The 11,635-nt window shown below is 52.5% G+C and overlaps 1 protein-coding gene across 2 annotated transcripts in view; it reads left to right on the top strand.

Moving 5' to 3' along the window:
• The first annotated feature begins 1,311 nt into the window (after window positions 1-1,311).
• Window positions 1,312-11,635, top strand: part of DPYSL3 (dihydropyrimidinase like 3) — a 28,418-nt gene continuing 18,094 nt past the window's right edge. Inside the window, exon 1 of one of the 2 annotated variants that reach the window (XM_036391586.1) lies at window positions 1,312-1,605. In XM_036391586.1, coding sequence (XP_036247479.1) covers window positions 1,312-1,605 — 294 coding nt within the window. Of the gene's footprint in view, window positions 1,606-9,232; window positions 9,380-11,635 lie in introns of those variants that run through there. The other variant, XM_036391587.2, reaches the window with a different exon arrangement.

Genomic DNA, 11,635 nt, shown 5'->3' with positions numbered 1-11,635 from the left:
TGCTTTACAGAAAGTAAGGGCAGACAATGATCAGTATTTCACCGTGCTGTGTAACACAAGGCTTTTAAAGTAACTCTTCCAAGTTTACAGACACAGCCTGTTTATATTTAGTCCATCCTCTCTTCTCCTAACCCTTTAGACCTGAATAATTGTTCAGAAATTCAAGTTACTGTAGATTATTCCACTTAGATGGAGAAAAAAATTGATTCAGTTAATGACACTGGTACAAGTCCAGTTAGAAAAGCAGACTGCTTCCCAGCGTTGAAAAGGAGGGAAATGATCCCAAACCATTTCCTCCCACACAGCCTCAAGCCTCAGTCAGCCAGTGCCCCCAGACTGCCTCTCCAGGCTTAATCACAGGGTCATTTTTCTGACCCATGATGGGTCAGGCTCCATGTGGATTTTCCTTAAGAACCACCAGCCCTTGGAGGACTGGCAGAGATAATGGCACTCTTTTGTTTTTGCAGAAAAGGTTGAAAAAAACATGACTGACAATATCTCATAACACAAAAATGTGGTGTGAGAAATCACTTGACAGTATGTCGAGCCCAGGTACCATGCACACTTGTTCTAGATAAAGAAATGAGCACTTAACAAAACGATTTTAGTCAAAGCTCCAGTTTTGGGGCTCACGATCGATTTCACAGGTTACTACTGTTATACAGCCATTAGCATTTGTAAGACCCAGTCTTGGCTGTCTGTCTGCTCTTCGGGCCTCCAGTACTTTTGAAATGAAGTCGCAATGGAGCTCTCCAAGCAACACCTTGAAGTAGCCAAGACACGGAGCTTGTTTGTGCAGTCAGTCAGGAGCAGCCGTGGTCGCATTTGGGAGCAGCGAAGCCTTTGTGCAGGGGACATTGCCTCCGTCCGGCTGTCGCGTCCGCCTACCCGCAGTGGGTCTGCAGGAACCACGGCCCGAGCAGAGCGAGGTACGGCCCCGGGCTTGCGAGCGAATGCTGGTTTGCAGGCTGCACCGCGTACCGGCGGGGGAAAACCGACACGCGGCTGTCGGGGCCGCTGCCGGTGCGCCCGGGCACAGCCCGTCTGCCAAGCGCCCCGCACGGTCAGAGGCGAGGCGCTCCCGTGCTCCGCTCCGTCCTCACGGCTGGAGCGTCCCAGGAGGGCGGCCGGCGGCAGCTCCGCACAGCAACGTCCGGCCCGAGGCACACCGGAGCAGCCGACGGCGGTTCCGACCGAGCACCACCCACCCGGGTCCCGCCGCCCCTCAGCCTCCCGTCGGGTCTGCCCCGCCCTGCGGCCCAGTCCCGCCCCATCCCGCCCCGTCCGTCCCGTCCTGGCGGCGCGGCGGGGATGGCGGCGGACGGGCGGCGCGACGACGAGGAGCTGCCGGTGTACCTGGCGCGGCCCGGCTCGGCGGCGGCGCCTCGTCCGAAGCGCGGGGGGCTGTTCTGCAACGTCGAGGGCGCCTTCGAGAGCAAGACCCTCGACTTCGGGGCACTGCGCGTTGGGCAGCGCCGCGCCCCGCCGCCGACCGGCCCCGACCCTCCGCCCGGCGCGGCCCCCGGCCCCGGTCAGACCGCTGGCGGCCTCCGCGCCACCTCCGGTGAAGAGCGGCTCCAGGACCCAGCCGCGGCGGACGACAGGGTAGGGCCGGCGGCGCGGCGGGGCCGGGCCGGGGCCGGGACAGCGGGCGCGGGCCCCGGGGCGGGGTCTCGGGGGGCGGTGTGGGGCCGCGGGTGGGTCCGGCCGCCGCTCGCCCCCCTCCGGGCGCCGGCCCTGGAGGAGCCGCTGGTGGTGCTGCGGTGGCTCCTCCGCCCCGGCCGCCCGCAGCTCCCCCGCCGCCCCCGCGGCAAGGCGCCGTCGCGGCCGTCCCCGGTGCGCGGAGCTCCGCCCGCCGAGCGCGATGTCGGCGGTCTCGCCGCGGCACCGGCACAGGCAGAGTCGCTGGCTCGGTTTGCTGCAGGAACTCTTTTATACTTTTATGAAAGAATAGCTACTCCCGCGGCACCGAACATGGAAGAAAAACAAAAACAGTGGGGATTTTTGGAGCTGCTACTTCAAAGCAGGCAGATTCTTACCTCTCACGGACACAAACTAGAAGTACCACACCAGCGTGGGGGGGGCTGCACATTGATCTGGAACGGACAGCGTTGAAGGTATCACTAGGCACAAAGTTTCTCAATTTACACCAGAGTGAAAGTGATAAATTAATCCATGCGGCTCCACGGTATAGTCCTCCTGCTGGAGGGTGAGATGGCTTGCTGTGCTGGTTCTGGTCCTATTTGCACTAGTAGTTGGGCAAGAAGATGATTAAGTTAATAGTGTTGTGTGAATATCTTGTTTGGGATTTCAGTGGTCCTGTGGCTGATTTTTGCATCAGACAAGTAAGGCTATTTGCTGTTGTTGGTCAATAAGTTTGTTAGGAGCTGAACTTTTTAATAGCCATCTTAAAGTCACTCTTTTTCAACTGTGAGCAGGGACAAACCTCCTCCCACCTCCCCATTTTTGAAGATGGAATAAAAAATCACCTGCATCGTAGCACAGAAAGGTGTAGTGGTTGTCTTGGCATTCTGCAGAAACCTCCACTTGGGTCTGGAGTGCAAACCCTGATAAACAGCAGACACTGGTGATCTGGAAGCCTAACCTCACTAGCATGAGCTTAGTGGAAGCACAGCAGTGAACTGTGGTGACTTGAGCTGTCTCGATTTTGGGAAAAAACATCAGGCTGTCCTAAGTGTCCACTGTCTTCTATAGGAATGTCTAGCTAGGCAATGCTTAATTTGAGCTTTTTTCATTGCACTTTAATTTCTTCAGCCTCTGCTTTTTGGTTTCTTACTGGCATGCTTTGGCATGTTTCTCAATTCATGTTCTTGAGCTTTGCAGCTGTTTTACAAAGTCGGGAATAAAATTAACATTATTCCTGTCAGTATCAACCTTGTCTACGTGGTTTAAGTAGCAGTTGCAGAACTAACCACTGCATTAACAATTTTATGCTGTTGCTTGTTGGACAAGGAGCTGAAGCTCCTGACAGCCTGTCTGCATGCTTTGCTGTGAGCTTTTCTGTATTAGCTGTGCCAAAAATTCAAAAAGAGCCTTGTTCCCTTTTAAGGTCTTATGTAGACCCTTATCTCCGGTGTTTTGTAGCTGAGGATTTCCTTCAGCAGCTCCTCTCTTCCTGATGATTTCTGCCTCTAGATTTCTTCCTCTCAGGCCTTCAGCTGATAAGCATCAGAAGAGTAAGGGTCACTAAGTAAGTAACCCCTTTTATCTGTACATCTTGCCTAAGAGGGTGGGCACCTTCATGCATGTGTTTTTGTGTGTGCCTGGCTAGAAGGAATTGTATGACTTGGTATTGTGGCTTTCAAGCTTTGAGGTGACCCAGAATAGGACAGTGCAATGGGAAATGAACTGTGCATGCTGAGCCCCATTGCCTGCACAGCCATGGGGAGTTTCCCTGTGTTGGACTCTACAGATTCAGGGCACACAAAGGCACTTTTGTCAAGGCAAATTGAACTTTGAATAATTTCACAGATTAAGAAACAGTGAGAGAACTCAAGTCATCTACTCTTGCCCAAGCAACTTGTTTATTAGAGAAGCTGAAAGTAAGAGACTTGCCTGTGCCCAGGACAGCAGACAGATCTGTCTTCTAATTTTTGCAGTGAACAGTTTACTGGAAGTACAACAGACCAACACACCTTGTTTGTTTGTTTTCCTATAATGATATTAATCACAATTAAAGCCACAACATTTCTACAGGGAGACAACTCTGGTGAATAAATGCCGAGTGATGACATGTGGTGTCATGCAACTGGGCAGCATAATATAGACTCAGGCACATGGTCCAGCCTTATTTTGTTTTATCACAAAGTCTATTGGAAGGACAGAAGCTCGGCTGTATATTGAAGTGTACTGAAGTCATAGTGGGGATATAGCTCAAAGCAGTTGGGAGCTATGCCTTTGCTCTGTCAGTGGGAGTTTGAGCTTTGCCAGTGGATTTAGGGTCAGAGAGTGACAGGGACAATGAGTGACGGTCATTAGCGTGATGGCCCAGGGGACTACTACTGTGTGGTTATGGAGAGCTGCCTCTGTGGGCTGGTGGGCTTCCTGGGGAACAAGAGGTGGGCACCTGAAGTGTCCTTCAGGTGCTCTTTGCTCAAAGCAGGAGGTTAGTTTTCCCTGCTACTGAGTTCTGCTGCAGCAAGAGTTTTTGCCACACAAGACTTAAGATTTGGAGGAACAACACTGCGGGGCCAGATTCAATGCTGATCTGGGATATTTGTTATTTTTAATAAGAGTGATTTAACTCGGTGCAGGTTTTCATCAGTAATAGCCAGTGTGGACTCTACCCTTCTGAAGTGTCTTGTAGTTTTCTCTGAGAGCTGTCATGCATTTGTTAGCCAGAGTGGATTACTGTGTTCACTTTGCTATCATTAAGTAAAAAGAGAGTTTCTCTGTAGGTCACAGACAGCACCCTGTGAATTCCTTTGGCCAGGATGTTCATGGAAGGTGGGCGATACCTGTACAGGTACTGGAGAGCTGCAATCCTGGGCATTTGCAGAGGCAACAGGGCTTTGAGGAGAGGGGAAGGAGCCTTGCACCCTGGTGCCTGGGAAGGTCAACCAGAAGCCTGTGGAGGCATCCTCCACATTTCTCCTCAGTGCTCAGCCATGCAGAGATCCTGCATTTTCACCCTCCTGTGCAGTCACACAGGTAGGAGCACATGGTGCTAATCCCCAGACACTTGGTCCTTCCTGCTGCATGGTTCTGCAGCTTAAGTTGTCATTTCCAATGCAACTGGCTGTGGTTCCACAAACACGGGATTGTGGCTTCACCTCAGGCTGGGGCAGCTCTATTGGCTGGAGAGGAAGGGGAAAAGAAATGCAGGGGAAACTAGTGGGCAGTGAAAGCAGGCAAAAAGTTCGTCCCCTCCAGAAGACTGGGAGGAGCCAGTCCTTTGCTTTTTCCTGGCGTGCGTGATATCTAACTTGTGATACACCCTGGAAATACAGGCAGGGCTGCCTCAAATGGAGATCAAAGCTTGGACTAACTTGATCCTCTCTTTGTTTTTCTGACACTTGTAAAATGTGCTCTGACTTTAGCATTCAGCTTTTTGGTTTCCAATGCCAGCAATTTATAGCAGGAATACCAAGCCAACAGCAGTCTGTGCCTCATGAGGCAGCTTGGCACAACCTGAAGTTGCAGTTGTGCACTGCCTTTAGCAGTTTAAAATCCTGAATTTGTGGAAGGGATCCTAAAGCACTTCAATAGCATTAACACCTCAATATCACCCCATTCAGCATCTGTGTTTTGGTTTTACTTGTTCTTTTTATAAGAGAATAATTTGGAGTTACATTATGTCTGTTACTTTTACAAACAATAGGAACAAATCCACCCCACTGAACTAGTTCCTACATAACAAATGCAACAGTTAAACTTGCATTACAGTTTGTGGAGTTGAATACTAAATATTCAGGTCTTTATTGAAAAAAATCCCACATATATGTGTTTGTGTTTTTTTAAGAAATCTGATGCCTGAAGCACAGCAATAAGAGTCAGTTCTTTGGCTGCTTGTGCTAGGACAGAGGTTATTGCCAGCACTTAAGCAAAACTGTTGAGTTTGTTATCCCACCCCCCTGTTTAAGAAGACAGATATTGGATTCCATGGGAGTTATGCAGCAGGGCTAGATTTCCAGAGAAATTAGGGATTCAGTTAAAGAGTTCCTGCTTGCTGCAAAGAGCTTATGTTTTACCACAAAACTTACCCTAGCATGGAAGTAGTTTGATTTTTCACACTAGCTTGTGGCAATGGTCCTTGGTTTCCTTCTGTCCTCACTCTCAGCTCTGGGGTTTGGCAGTGGCTGGCCCCGGTGTGTGGGCCCCGGTGTGTGTGCAGGGGTGGCAGGGATCTGGCTGGCAGGAGTAGCCTCTGGGGTACCTGGCCTCTGGGCACTGAGGTGCCGGGCCAATCTTGCTCTGCCAGGGTTTTGATATGATGGTGCCAGTGTTATTTGGGCTGATGTGGTCTTGAAAACATCATGCTCTTCTCAGGAAATGTTGTTCACTATGGAATTTGTAAGCAGAAAAGAAACTGGGTTTTGCAGTCAGGGTATAAAACAGATAGCCAGCTCCACATTGACACAGCCTGTTTTCAGCCTGCTTGAAGCAGATATTTCCAGGAACATGGCAGGGGCTCTGGGTGTGGTGTGCAGGAACCGTTCTGGGGGCACAGGACATCCCACTTTGGTGAAAGGATGGTGTTTCTGTCCCTTGGATTCACTGCCTCTGAAGTAAGTTAACCTCTGAAAACTCATCTGCTAGGAGAGCAGAGAGGATGGTTTCATGCAAAGAATAAGTATGGGAGGAGGAGATTGTATGCATGGGGACAGGCTGGCCTGGCAAATCTGCTGAACATTATGACATTTGAGCCCAGATAATTCCATGGTGATATCCACTGAATGTTGGTCGTGCTGTATAAGAGTCATTGGTCATGGACTCGGGGTGGTGGGATCTGCTTTTTCCCTTTGCACTAGAGTTGGGTCAGAAGCCTCCTGGTCCCCACAGAGGGGTTGAGCCAGGCTGCTGAGCATTGGTGGGCCACAGTCGGAGCTGCATTTGTTTTGGTGCCAAAGTCCTTGCAGCAGCATGCGCCTTCTGTTCAGTCTTCACACCACTAGTGCCCCTCACCCCGCTCTTCTCTTTTGTGGCTGTCCACAAACACCTGGAGCCGTGAGGAGCTTTTGAGCTCTGAGGATTGCCATTTTAAGTAACTTTCAGATTGACCATGCTTCTCATAGCGGATATTTTAAAGTGTGTGAGTAGCGCCTCATACACTGCACCTGGAAGAGATCCTATGGAAAAAGTTTTTTTCTGTTTTGAATGTTTTGGGCCCAGGGCAGGGTGTTTGATTGTATTTGTGTGAGTGTCACATAGCAACCATGAGGAAAGCACATCTCTTCAAACTAGGGATCTGAAGTCACTGTGGCTGGCCAGCATCCAGGGGGCTGATTCAAGCTTGACTCTTGAAACTGTCCAAGTGTTGAAGTCAGCAGCATCTGTATAGTCATTTATCTATTATTAACTAATTAACTGCTGCTCTTTCTGAGTCTAGACAAAGTTAATGTGGCACCACCAGGCATGGGGATACTGATAAACTTTCCAGAAAATGTGTTGAGTGAAGTTTTGAGAGGCTTGGTGATGGGAGTTGAGGCTGTTTCTCATCTCCCAGACCCAGCCAGTCTAATTTCAGTAGAGACCAGGACCCATTCTTGATGCTTTGCAGTGTTGTGACAAGAACAGTGTGGTCTGGTACCTGATCTCCCCACAGGCTTTTGGTTGCAGAGGCTCTGGCACAGCCCTGCTCCCCCATTCACTGCCTGGTGCTTGCAGACATCCCCTGCCCATGGATCTGCCATAGAGGGGAAGGTTTCCAGCCATCTCTTGCTGACTACAGGGGTGCAGCAGCTCACCAGCAGTGGCATAGTAGCTGGGACAGGGAAACAGGAGGGCCAAGCAGCCCTTACAATTTTGTCAGTATTCTCACAGTCCAGGTAGTAATAAGTAAGTTGTTGAGCCTCTGCTGACTTTGACTTCAAACTGATGAAAGGTTTTTGAGTTTAGAATAAACACAAATTCAGTAAAACTAGTGTGCAGAAGCACACAGAGTAACAGACTCAGTGGGTAGCAAAAGCTTTAGGCTGGGTTACTGCAGAGCACATGGTACTGACAGTCCACGCTGCTGTCACCCACTTCTCTCAGTCAAAGTTGGCTGCAGTGTCAGGGGTTGTGCTGTGAGATGGCTCTGCCTGTGCACACACTGGTGAGCAGGGTGCTTGTCAGGCCCCTGATGCCATTGTTGGGTTCTAGTTCAGAAAGCAAACTGGAGGGAGGGTTTGGGTGTTGGACACCCAGGCTTGTCAGATGGCTTGTTTTTCTGCCAGGAAGTAGAATTGGATTTACAGCAATGTCCTTGCCAGGTGTGGCTGTAAAATTTTCCTAGTGGAGCTGCCTGGCAGCAGAATCTGTAGGAGCATCTTTTGCTGATGGTGTTCAAAGCTCTGCGCAAGAGTGGAATTGCAGCTGGCCTGGAAGAGAAAGCAAGGCTCAGGGTGGCCATGGGTCTTACGACCTGCTGGCAACACAGTGGATTGTGGCAAGCAGGAAAGAGTAGACAGATTTGTCCCATTGTGGTACAGCTCTTGCTGGCATGGTCCTGGCCAGCTGTGGGCCAGGCTCGGCATCGTCTGTTTTAGCTGTTTGCTGAGTACTTGCAAACAATTCCACCATTTAAACCTTCTACCAAAGTCACAGCAGAGAAAAGGGAAAAAGTCCTTGGAAGAGTCCTTGCCAGCACTTGTAGTGTTTGCATCGCATGTAGGATTCCTGGAGCCAGATGTGTGGTGTATTTTATTGTTTTTTAATGCTTCCAACTCTTGTGCATGTGAAAGAAGGGTGAGGTGATGCAGGTGCATTCCAGCAGCCCAAGACAGCCTGTTCTGTTACAGACCATGTTCATTCTACTTGCCAGTGCTACATGGAGAGTCTTGGCCAGCACAGAGCCCTGATTGTGGCCGCTCCCATGGGCCATCCCTGCAGGCTGGGTTGAGACACAGACTGGACAGCGTTGGTGCCTGGGCCGGTATCGGTGCTCATTGCCGGTGCTTGGTGCTGGTGCTGGTGCGTGGTGTCAGTGCTCGTAGCCAGTGCCCGGTGTTGGTGTCAATGCCCGGTGTCAGTGCTCGTTTCTGATGCCCAGGGCCAGTGTTGGTACTCGTTGCCGGTGCCTGGGATCGGTGCTCGTTGCCGGTGCCCGGGGTCGGTGTCGGTGCCCGTTGTCGGTGCCCGTTGTCGGTGCCCGGTGTCGGTGCTCGTTGCTGGTGCCCAGGGTCGGTGTCGGTGCCCGGGGACGGTGCTCGTTGCCGGTGCCCAGGGTCGGTGTCGGTGCTCATTGCCGGTGCCCGGGGTCGGTGTCGGTGCTCATTGCCGGTGCCCGTTGCCGGTGCCCGGGGTCGGTGTCGGTGCTCATTGCCGGTGCCCGTTGCCGGTGCCCGGGGTCGGTGCCCGGGGTCGGTGCCCGTTGCCGGTGCCCGGGGTCGGTGTCGGTGCTCATTGCCGGTGCCCGTTGCCGGTGCCCGGGGTCGGTGCCCGTTGCCGGTGCCCGTTGCCGGTGCCCGGGGTCGATGCCGGCACCTGCCGGGGCGGGGCGGGCGCGCCCTGCGCGGGGCCAGGCCCGGGCGCCCCCTGGCGGCGGCGGGCGGCGCGGTGGGCGGGGCGGGCGGCGGCCGTCCCGGTGCGGCGGGTGCGGACTCGGTCTCGCCTTTGTGAGAAGCGGCGCGGAGGCAGAACGGGTGGCGGCGGCGGGTCGGGCCGGACCGGCGGTACCATGTCGTACCAGGGCAAGAAAAACATTCCGCGCATCACGGTGGGTGCGGCGGGCGGGGCAGGGCGGCCCGTGGGGCGGTGGGGAAACTCGGTGCCGGCGTCCGGCGTTGCGGGTCGGAGCGGGGCGGCGGCGGCGGCGTGCAGACAAAGAGCCGCCGCCCGCGCAGGTGTCCCGGCCCCGCTGGTGACCTGTGCTGGGCAGGACCCGCGCCCCCGCGGGCGCAGCGCGGGCTGGAGCGTCTGCGGTGGTCGGTGCCCGGCAGTGCCCGGTGCCGGTGGGGTGTTCCCCCGTGCGGGGCCAGCCTCCCGCAGGGCGCTCCCCGTGCTCGATGCCCCCGCCGAGCAGCTCCTCGGTCTCGCCGTGTCAGGTGCGGCGGTGCCGCTGCAGCGCTCCGGGACCCGCCCGCCCGGCCCGCCCGGGAGAGGCGGCGGCCGGTGGGTTGGCCCTGGAGCTGCGGGAGCCCCGGTGCCAGCGCTGCCCTGCCGCGGCGCTCCCGCTGCGGCTCTCCTGCTCTGCTCTCTGCCTGGCAGCTCTGCTCCGGGCTCGCCCTGCGGAGGCCGCGGAGGGCTTGCTTCTGGGAAGGCAGTCTGGTCTTTCATCTTGCTGGCTTTTCGCTGGCTTCATTGTAGCTCCTGGTTTTTCTACTGAGGACAGTTCTGGCTCTCTGAAGAAAAAGGAAAAGCAAAGCACTCGACTTCCATTATTCTTTTTACAAATGTGAACAAAATGCTCTTAAAGAAGCATTAAGATCTTGACCACTGTAAAGAGAAATTCCTTTGTCAGCCTAGATTCAGATGCTTTCACAAGCAATATTATGGCTTTACACATACTGCCTTTTCTGTATCCTTAGACCACAATGGAGACGACACCCCAACTGCTGCTGCAGGTGGGATTTCTCCCATTCTCTGGGGCTTTTTCTTTATGATATGCCTAATCAATATGCAGGGCTTGTGCCTGCTCCTCTGGGATCCAATGGCAGCTTTCTCCCCTCAGTGGTAACAAAATCTTCCAAGCTGCTTGATTTATCCCTATTAAATCCTTTGCTTTTTTCCTGAAGCTGAAAATGCTGCACTTCTGTCACCTGAGCAATGGGCAGGTTGGGCTTTCATGAAGGATGTATTGGAAAACTGGGTATTTGTACTTCCCACCAGCTATGTTTCAACTGCCTAGTGTGTTTCTGGAGATGCAGAAACAATCCCTTCTGGTTCCTCTTGTACTCAACAGTGCTGCAGTCAATATTTGTAGTCGGTTTCTGCCAGTAACATCTGAAAAATCAGAGTTTGCCTATTGTATCTGTTTGCAGCAGTTTCTCATCTTTTCCAGGACAGCCATTTTAGTGGAGAGGCCAGGAGCACGAGTGAGTGGTGCATGTGTTAGTGTGAGATAAATTTCTGTGCAAATTATTCCCAACATGAGTTGTAAAAGCCTGGTCAAAAGCTGTACGTGACAGGCAAGACTGTAGTCATTGATGGAAGGCTGGGAAGTACAGGCGCGTCTGTCAGTTGTGCCATGGAGGAAACACAGGGAGGGGAGGTGAGCCAAAGCTTTGGCTTTCTCAGTGATGGCTCCATCAGCCTGGTATGGATGTGTTGCTCCTCACTGTCTCGTGTTGTGCACCATGCATCAGAGACCACTAAACATCCTATTACTGTTTACATGTGTGCTGATTCTAGGGTGCCCAGCTCAGGAGAATAGCAATTTCAGATCTTGTGTGTCTGTTGAGAGACTTTTTATTGGTTCCTTTTCTTTAGCTGTTTGGAAAGGTGATCAAAATCTTTCCCCTCTTGCAGTATGTTTTTCTGCAGGAAGAGAGGTGGAAGACGAAAATCTTGTCCTGATTTTACAAAATACCTGTTAACAGAACTGTTGGTTGAATCAAAATAACTCAGTCTTTGTGCTTTTGTCATAAAATCCTTTCCTAGGCCAGGTAGACTGGAGATCCCATATTTTTTCTTGGTGTGAGCCATGCCCACCCCAATTCCCCTGCTGGAGCCCACAAATATCATCTCTGTGATGTCTCTGCCACCTCTGAAAACAAGGAGGTGTGTATGGTGTATCAGGTACACACGGGGCAGAAGGCCTCAGTTACTGACTAGACGGGTTTTGGTGAACTGGTAGCTGTCAGTATGTCATTTTAAGCCACAAACCGTAGGGAATCACAGTGTAGCTGGCAGCTATCTCTCCCTATGACACTAGCCAGGGCTTCTTCCATGCTGTTGTGTGGTGCATTAGTAAGGAGGAACCATAAGCTTCTGATGAAACACCTCTGCAATTAGTGTCTCTGCTTTTACCAGG

This window comes from Molothrus ater, chromosome 15 (assembly GCF_012460135.2).
Source record: "Molothrus ater isolate BHLD 08-10-18 breed brown headed cowbird chromosome 15, BPBGC_Mater_1.1, whole genome shotgun sequence".
NCBI lineage: Eukaryota > Metazoa > Chordata > Aves > Passeriformes > Icteridae > Molothrus > Molothrus ater.
This window is presented reverse-complemented; position numbering and strand designations above follow the sequence as displayed.